Raw genomic sequence first — 9,975 nt, forward strand, 5'->3', positions numbered from 1 at the left:
CCCGTCCCAGCCCCGTCCCAGCCCAGCTCCAGCCCAGCCAGGACATTATCCCAATATGAATTATGTCAAATGATATGGCAAATGCTCTAGGGCAAAGGAGTATTTACAGTACCACATACGCAGGATAAGCATACTGATCTTCAAGTGAAAATTCCAATTTGTGACTACTGTGCAGCATTTCCTCATTGCAAAAGGAGTTTCAGGATTACAGGCACATCTCCTGGGGAAAAGGTGAAAGAAGCTTTACCTGAGTCTTTTAAGTGTCAGCTGACTGGCTAGGGACCAGCTTTGCAGAAAAACAACTGAACATGAATAAGCAGTAAGCTATCAGCCTTGAAGGCTAATTACATTTCTGGTCGCATTAGCAAGAATGCAGTTAACATACTGAAGCACGTTTGAGGCTATATTTGGAATAATATCTCTGTTGTCCATACACACACCCCTACCCTTCCCCAACTCAATAGAGATATCAACAAATTGTGGAGAGTCCAGCAGAAGGTCATTAAGATGATCAGGGGACGGGAGCAGAAACATAAGAAGAGAGGCTGAGGAAGTTGATTCTGTTAATCTTGGAGAGGAGAAAGCTAAAGGATGGCTAATTGCATGACTCAAACTGCCTAGAGAGAGTTGGAGTCTTAGAGGGGCACAGTGGAATCCGGTGGGAACAAGTTATGTCAAGCTAAATTCTGGTTAGACATAATGAAAAAATACTTCATCCTGAGGGTGATTCAGCAATGGAACAGATTTCTGAGAGAGCTTGTCAAATTTCTGTCCTTGAAGATATTCAGAAATCACCTGGACAAAACTCTGAGCAACATGATCTAGCTTTGGAGTTTTGCTGAACAGCAGTTTGGGTTGAGAAACCTCCAGAAGTCCCCTCCCATCTTTTTTTTTCTACAAATATATGATTTGTATCATCTTGCTTTCCTGTTTTGAGATACCTAGAGAAAGTGTGGGATTTTTGAAGTTTGTAAAAGCAGGTCAGCAACTCTCCAAAACCCACAAGTCTTCTGTTTGTTGTGTTGGGTTTTTTTTTTTTTTTTTTTGTTTTTTTTTTTTTTTTTTTTTTTTTTTTTGTTGCACACCAGAAACAGCAGCTGCACATGCAAAACCCATCTGCAGGCTTCAGTCAAAAAAAGATTGTGTGATAATGTGAAACAAAACAACCCATCAGCTTTCGTGAGGCCTGTATGCATCACTATTTCTGCCCAACTGCAATATGGTAAACAGAAAACTGCACTCTGCACCTCATCCTGAGAGGCTGGGACACTTCTGTGGTAAGAAAAGCTGATGTATATAAAATTTGGTTTTGAGTAAATGTCAAACCACATCCTGTTTTGTTAAAATTCAACTGCTGTTCTCTTAAAGAGATATTTTCAAGCATGTTTTAGCACATCATCTGCTCTGATTTTGAGATACTGTTTTCAGCTGAGGCCTACAGAGATATTTCCCCCTTCTATTGAAGACCTTGGCTATGTTATACAGAAGCTCCCATCAGGGTCTCCACTCTATGCCTCCTACTGCTTCTGCTTTGCTATTACATTCCCAGATATTTTGCTTCCACAGCTCCACAACCGGTCCTCTATCTTTGCCTGTGTTATTCCTACCTCTATTTAGCATACAGCTATACATAAAAGGTTCTCCATTTATTCCCAAGTAAGCTAACTCTGAATTGCCAAATATTTTAACTTGTGCCATAAGGTAATAACTTAACGAGATGCAAAATGGATGAAAGATCTCAAGAATCACTCTCCAGAATTAGTAAACCCTTGGTTTTACACTTCATGCTGCACAGAAATGATGCCCACAAACAGAGCTTTGAAGAACCACATTCTCATTTCCCTTCCTCTTCCCCCACCCAGATTACATTATATTCCCTTTTTATGAGTTGTGTTCTTTCGTGGTCTTTCTTGGTCTTTCATATTTTTCTTGTTTTCTTATTCTTCCCAATTTGCCTTTTTTACTCTTTTTTTTTTTTTAAAAAAAAAAAGACCACACATTTTGATAATACTTCCTTCATAGTCTTGTGCAATATCTCCAAGGATTTCTTTACCTATTTTTTTTCTAAAACTCTGCCCTTCATTCTTACTAGTTTGTTCTCTTGAAAATGTTGAGAGGCACAATATAATTGTGGAGAAGTAGATTTATACAAACATCAACGTCATTTAAGACATAATTTTGGGACACCTTATTGCAGCCTTCCAATATCTGAAGCCTTCCAGTATCTAGTGGTAGGACAAGGGGTAATTGGTTGATGTCCTAAATACTCTAATATGGCTAGTAATGAATTGTAAGTTCTGACTTTTTTATTTGGTGTTATTGCATCCGATAGCGGCCAGGCTGCTGCAGCTCCCCTGCCCTGGGTGCCCGCAGCAGGAGGGCTGCGTGTGTCCTCCCACGAGGCAGAGAAACCCCCCGCGGTGCAGAGAGGTGCACACGCCGCCCGGGCCAATGCAGACAGCACCGCTGGCGGGCGCCTGAGGCCGGCAGCCCTCTCGGCTTGTGGGCCTCCACTTCCTGCTGCCAGACTGCCCTCGCTCGCAGGTACGAACCCTCCCGCCTTCCTTCACACACGCGTGTGCGCACGCAAACACGTGCACGCGCACCGGCTCCCGGTAACTGGCCACAGACACTCAGCCTACCCAGCAACTGGCCCCAGGCTCCTCGGTCCTCACAAACCCTGTTGTGGAGGCATCCACAAAACAGGCAAAGCGGCTGCTCTAAGTGCAGATTCATTCCAATCAAAAATTACCCAGTGCTCCAACAGACCATAGTAGGTTTTAATTTGGATGTCAGGCAGGAATATAAGAGACAACTAATTCCTAAGTTTTGTGATTATTCTGTTTTAGAAAGGTGGCCCAAAATGTGCACACACTCACAAAAGTGAAAATCTTCTGCTCAGGGGTACCTAGAAGATGGGATCACTCATGGGCAGGAGGATCCCCGCGGGAGCATCCGCTCCCCGAGGAGGGGTCAGGTCTCAGGAGGGGTCAGGTCTCACTCCGCTCCCCAGGGAGGGGTCAGGTCTGGGGTCAGGTCTCACTCTGCTCCCCGAGGAGGGGTCAGGTCTCAGGAGGGGTCAGGTCTCAGGAGGGGTCAGGTCTCACTCCGCTCCCCAGGGAGGGGTCAGGTCTCAGTCGTCCCAGCCCGCAGGGAGACCTCAGTGCAGACCCACTCCTCTGAGGAGGCCGACTCAGCTTTGCTCTCTGGCCGGGCTCCATTCATACCCCAGCTGAGTCTGACCTGTGGTCAGTTCTAATTAGCTGGGGGCAAGCGCAGACAAAGGCAAAGTAACTTGGTTTCAGGAAAGGCCTGAAACAATGTAATCAGGTTCTCATAGCCGTAAAGCCCCGATCTTTATCAGGCCTTTGACAAGCCACAGTCACTGTCAGGGCAGGTGCATCTGCCACACAGCCACATTGAGACCCACACTTAGATACTGCAAATCTCCCAGAAACTATTCTTTGACATGAATTCTGCTTGCTAACTGACCCTGGCTGCCCACTCTCCCAGCTGCTGATACCAGGGTGTGCAAGCCTCTGAAGCCTGCAGCACCACTCAGTTGCTGGTATACAGTGTAAGTACTGGAAGAGCCTTCTATTGTTCTCATAACAGATAAGCTATTCCTATACTGATTGTCAGAGAATGTTCTTTAATGTGAGATCCTTACAGTGCTACACAACACTGGAAGTTGTGTTGTAGGACATTATCTTGAGAAAAGACCAAATTAAAAACCAACTCATGCTTCTTGAATGAAAAGTAAGCTGAAACTTTATTCATAAACCAAAAAGCTGGGTTCTCAGCCTCTGAGCATTAAGAAAGTGTTAATTTTGAAGATATGATAGGATGCAATACGGAAATACAGGGAAAACCCAGCAGTGATTACAATAAAGTGGAAAGAATGGGAGAGGGACAGAGAATCGACAGGAAATAATATTGAGCAGTTCTTAGACAGAAGCATAGATCATTTGTTATGGAAAGGTAGGAGGTATAATTTGCTGTGTTACTGCTGATGTTATGAACAAGACTCTTCATTTATTCTCTATACAACTTGCCACCAGCCTAATGAAAAACAAAACAGAATAAACAAATTTAAAAACAAACAAACCCAAACAAACACCCAAACAAAGTAGCAAAAGGAGCAAATACAATAATCTACAAAACAATAAACCACATTTATCAGTGTCCCTGTTGTTTCTCCTGAGAGCATTAACAGAAATGAGCATGTTATAGTTCCATGCTTTCTCCTCTTTTTGTACCAAGGAAGTGTCTTAACTTTTCTGGAAAACTCATCACTTGTAATTTTTGAAACTAGTCTGTACCAAGCCTGGCAGAACACATGGAGAGCAATGCCACAACTGAGAATAGGTTGAGTTTGTATTCAGCGATCCTTGTGCTACTGAGTAAGCTCAAACTTCAGGTGGCACACTGACCTACCTTGGCTGTCCACACCAGACTGCTCACCAGAACTGCATAGAGCAAAGCTTTGCCACAGAGCATGAGGTAGGTAAGCTTCAGAGAATTTCCATACCGCAGATAGGACTCTGCAAATCAAACATCATTTGTGTAGTGAAATATCATCATAAGAGACTAGCTCAAATGTAGCTTTAATCAAACTTAATTAAAAACTCTTGAAATCTTTAGCTAAGCAGCACCAAAGGAACTAGAGCCAAATGAACAGCTCTGTTGGCACAAGATAGCAGGGGTTGGGAATGGACACTGTGATTCAAAAAACGAACAGAGAAAGTGAGTCTAGGAAAGACATAGATTGGCTTTATGCTAAGAAAGGATATCCTGATTGTGAATGTTCAACAATTGTGTTGCTACACCTCCTGAAAAAAACGTTCATGTGAATCCCTTCAAATTAAGCTGAATCACATGATACAAATTTTTTCCTTTGGCATTTGACAATGGCCTTGTGAGCACTGCTGATATGTCACAGAGGTTTTACAAAGCTCAGAATAACATATTATCTAGAACTTTTATTCTTGTAGATTTTCACTTTTAAGGAATTCCTGTGGTGTTGAGACATGAGCCTTATCTCGGTGCGGCCTTAAGTTTCCCAATGCATTAAAGAAGTTGATGAAAAATAAAACTATGTAAAAAAGTATGCATAGAGGAAAGAAACTCAGTTTATTATATGGATATCCTCATAGTTTGGAGGGGACTTGTAATGAGAAGTATTCTGAATTCCAGATTCTGAATCTTGATACCATAATCACTGGTATAAGTACAATTTTTTTCTTTCATGGATGAACAAGCAGCTTCCCAACAGAAGACAGTGTTAAGAACTGGAGGAGATGATAAAAATAGCAAACTACACTGTATAGGAAGGTTCCACAATTTCTTCTGTTATTTTGAAAGGGAATCATAAAAAGGAGCTAAAAGAACAAAACACAGCTACATGCAGCATGCACGTACAACCCTCTTGAAGTCTTTGTTTTTTCTTAATCTAACATACAAACCACTTAGATGTACAAGCTATTCTTGTAGTAGAATAGTCACACAGCTTGTACGTAGCGTATGTAAAATTAGAATTAAAATACATACAGATATCTACCTGTGAGAAGACACACATACCTTCTGTGAGTGCACAACCTGAAAGACAAAAATGAACTGAAAGTCACATTTATCTTTAAGTGAAATGCTGTGGTTTGAACCCTGAGCCCCGAATTAAGGTTGACATATGGGTGATTCCCACAGCCCTTCATACAGAGGGGTGAGTTTGCCTTAGAGCTTCCCCCAGGGTGTCATGAAGTAAATGAGCCCCAGGTGTCCTGCATTGAGTTGACAAAGGTCAGGGCTCTGCCAGGGGATAAAAGCTGGGACCACTTGCAGGAAGGGAGGAGTGTCTGTCTGTGGAGTGGGTGCACTCCACAGAACTTCCTGCTTAAGGAGACACCTCCTGACTCTCCTGGAGCTGGGCTCTGGTCAGTTCAGACCTTTGTGAACATGGGATAGATGGGTGAGAGTTGCCCTGTGGGCACCTTTATCTTATTTGTTTAACCCTCTGATCTGTCTGTTTCTCTTACCATCCATGGGAAACCTTGGCTCTCTGTTTGTACCACCTATTGTCAGTTGAATTATGTCATTTCTGGGATCTTTGGGGGTAATGTTGGTTGTATGTGAACCAATTGACTTGTTTATACCCCCAGCGATCATTCATGGCATGGCCTTTTTGTACTCAATACATTCCACTTATTGGTTCATCTTTCTGCTGGTTGTATTATTGTTGTTAGGCCTAGTCACTGGCAGAACATCAATGCAAAAATATGCACTATGAGAAGGCCTGGTCAAAGGCCTGTATATTTACATCTATACTTGTGCCATAACAATGCCCTATACAGAGGCTAGATATAGATGTGTTCCACATCATAACCCACACCCTTTTGATTTATGATTTCCAGTTTGTACAGCATAGTGATACCCGTTTTTCACTCACCAGCATCACCGTGGATTAACTTGTGTATCGATTTCTGGGTTCCATTCATAAAAAATTTGGCAATACACTCAAAACTATTCAAAGGGTTGAACCATTCCTGTGCTGACATCCTCAATCGGCTGGTCAATGAAAAGGTACTCCTGTTCCGTGTGGAAAACTCATCTGTCCCCACCCCTTCTGTTCTTTCAGCACCATTCACCTTCCAGACCAGATTCAGATGGTCAGGGTAGAAACCAGAGGCCAGGCACACCAGAGTGGCCTTGTTCTTCTGTTGGATCTCTTGCTTTGATGGGGAAAAGATGGCCACGGCTGGAGGTATGGTTTCTTCATTCTTCTCTGAAATGGAAAAAGATATGGCCTGAAACCATATTACTGACTTCTACCAGAAACCCCTTTAAACTGTACTGTATTTGTGCTGTGGACTGACTGTGAATTGTCTGGCTCATAGTTCATAAACAAGTTTCAGTAATGTCTTATGCATGCAGGTGACTCATGGGGGACTGTAAAACCAACCCTGTCTTGGGTTACCTCGAGGCCCTGTCTATGCAGAGATGACCCATGGGGAGCTGTGTAGAAAGCTCAGCCCTGAACTGTCCATAAGCCATTGACCAAAGAGGGCAGTGCTTCATCATTCAAAGAACTGAAACCTGAGCTGGACCTTGAAATCCCTCAATAAAAAAAAAAAAAATACCCTGAGTCTTAATCCAAACCACTATTCAGTTGCCTGAGAAAGCAAGATAAAGAGAACCTGGAGGGTTTCAGTGTTGATTTCAGCCAACAACCTTTTGTATCTGTATGGTATTATCCACTCAGGCATAGTCTTGCCCACAGTCATGTAAATCAAAGGATAAAAACTCTAAGGTTCAGGTTAAGAATTGGGTCTCCAACACTGCTGCCTGTCTGTACAGACAACGTTCCCACTTGGTCTGGACACCAGACAAAATCTCTTTCCTGGGGTTGAAAGCCCTTAGGTGGAGAGGTAAGCAAATATTTAGGATGCTGCAGTTTTGTAACCGCAGGCCATTAACTTAACATGTTTAGCTCACTTTTTAGGTTGTTATACTGTAATCTCGATTTTAAGTTGTAACAGTGCATTCTTCCATTGTATCTATGAAAACCTGAAAGAGTGGTGTATTAAATCTGTAAGTTAAGGTCAAATAAGTTATTTGCTTGAGCGTTGCAGCTAAACCTGTAAGTGAAATTCAAATGGATCATTTACTTGAGCCCTGCAGTCTAGTCTCTTTTCACCACAGACTCCTGATATATCTGGCCTTTTAACAACTGTCTGTTAGACAATGATCATCTATTAGACAGGTAGACATCAGGAAACTGAAAGCATTTGTCTTCACTTATTCTGCCGAAACATAAAGCATCTAGCTACAGAAGTGCAAGAGCTTGAATTTCTAGTATTGTCTCTGTCAGAACAGGAAAACTGAAAATAAGCTGAGCAAACAAGCAGGCAGAGAAATGCCTGATATTGCTGGCAGGCCTGTATTTGTAATATTTTACTAATAAATAAGAGTTTGTGTTCTAAGGCACAAGCGTCTTCAGCTGACTGTTATATTCCTGGAGATTTAGTTAATTGTTAAGGTTATTGCAGCGTTCAGAATTGTAGTGCCATGTGATACTCTCCTCGGACCCCCCCATCTAAGGTGACTTGAAAGGAAGGAGCTAAACTTTCTCACTGTCTAAGGTGAAGAACACTTCAGGTAGATAATCTGAATCTGCCTGGGACAAGTTTTGCTTTAGGTCTTAACTTGTCATCCTTTTTTAAGACTATGAATTATCTCTTTATGTCAGGTTACCCTAGGTAGGTATGAGAAGCCCACATCCTAGACTACACATCTTCCCCAAATGATGCAAGATTCTATACACTCACAAACCAAAAGTTGTCCCCTGTCTTAAATTGTTTAATACCTACATACAAGACTAAAGACAATAGATTTCTACAGTTAAAAGAACGTGCAAAGCAACAATGAGGTGTTACTCAGAAGCTAAGCACTGACCATTAAAGCTGTCTTTTTTTTTTCCCCCATATACTTTGTCAACGTGTCTTCTTTACACATCTAGCAGGATAAAGCCATCAGGTCTGCAGAGTGTACATAGAAACAGAAATGCTGAGAACTATGGAGCCAAAGGGAAAACTACTTTTTTTTTTTTTTATGGTGTGAAGACACTATAAATTGTGTATGTTCTTCCTGATTACTCCTTTCTTTCTAGAGTGGAGAGAATTAGCAGAAACTTGACCCCTAAGCGATTGCTTTCCACTGTTAAAATTAACAACGATTGTCGGTGCTTAATCTACAAAGATCCCGGAGGTGCTTCTGCGGAAACGTGTGAGCTTGTACAGACTTCAGAAGAGGTAACTAGATAGCAATCAAAGTAACTCCCTTGGAGGCTTGTCACTGCTCTGCTTTCCTTGCAGTGGATATAAAATGTTGATCATTTTTACATCTCCCTTCTAGTACTTGCCTTTTTAAATTTTTTCTCCAGCCTAAAAATACCTCCGACATAATTTCATTGTCTTGTAACCCAAATGGCTAATGAGTGAAGACATGGAGGCAGATAGCGGGGACACAGAGGAAACATGTGAGAGGTTTAAGAGACTAAAACGAGAAGACAAAGAGTGAAAAAAATGTGAAAAAAAGCAGACAGGAAGAACGATAAAATTGCTGGAAAGACAAAGAAAGCCAGAGAATGAGCATGCATTGAAATGCAATAAGGAGACTGGTAGAAGCAAGAGCAGAGACAATCAGAAAAAAAAGTGTTATCAACAGCCCATTCTGTTCTGATCTTCCACAGTGTTCATAGCAGACACTGGCACAATGCTTAGCCATTCCTATGCATCAATTCATCCATCCCTGTCATGTATTCTTCACCCACCGAAGAGAAAAACTACCACAGCTTTTCCATTCCCATCATGGCAAGGTCAGTTTGATAATGGTGTTATCTTTAACCCCTGCTCTCATTTTAAAATCATCTGTGCATATGCTACATATTATTAATGCAAGTGACATTTTCAAGTATCCTTCACATGGAGGATTTTGGTTAATCACAGCCATGTACATAAAACTCTAAGCCCAGTGCCAACTCTGAAAGCGAGTAGGACAGTTAAAAAGCACAACTGTACATGATCAGATTATAACCCACAGTGACATTATGCTCTTCATGCCAGCCACTTATTTCCTTAAAACGGTGCTGTTTAAAGGAGCAGGCAGCAATGTGTATTTCAACAGTTTGCTATCAGGTGTAGCATTAGCAGATGGAAAAGGTTATTTTGCCCTGTGATTCCAAAATGCTTTGATATAAATGAATTAAATCCTTTCCCGGGAAGGGAGAAGGCAGAGAAAGCAACTAGGGAAAAAGAGAGAGAATAAAGGAGAAAAGTACACTGGGAGAAAGAGTATAGTCCTTTTTCAGAATTAGAAGCCGTGAAAAGGAATGTTAGAGGAAGCCAGTGTCCCAAAGAAACTTCAGGCAGCCTGACCACCATCTGTGGAGGGGGGAGCGAATTACCAGCAAGACTACTCTTT

The 9,975-nt window shown here is 41.9% G+C and overlaps 1 protein-coding gene across 1 annotated transcript in view; it reads right to left on the reverse strand.

Moving 5' to 3' along the window:
• Nucleotides 1-4,437: 4,437 nt before the first annotated feature.
• LOC103771549 overlaps nt 4,438-9,975 on the reverse strand; it is a gene marked incomplete at its 3' end in the record, with an annotated part of 15,184 nt that continues 9,646 nt past the window's right edge. Inside the window, exons 5-7 of the mRNA XM_008938849.1 lie at nt 6,443-6,773; nt 5,581-5,598; nt 4,438-4,544 (exon numbers count right to left, since the gene is read on the reverse strand). Coding sequence (XP_008937097.1) covers nt 4,438-4,544; nt 5,581-5,598; nt 6,443-6,773 — 456 coding nt within the window. The remainder of the gene's footprint in view (nt 4,545-5,580; nt 5,599-6,442; nt 6,774-9,975) is intronic.

Source organism: Merops nubicus, unplaced genomic scaffold, assembly GCF_000691845.1.
Source record: "Merops nubicus isolate BGI_N331 unplaced genomic scaffold, ASM69184v1 scaffold25494, whole genome shotgun sequence".
NCBI classification, from domain to species: Eukaryota; Metazoa; Chordata; class Aves; order Coraciiformes; family Meropidae; genus Merops; species Merops nubicus.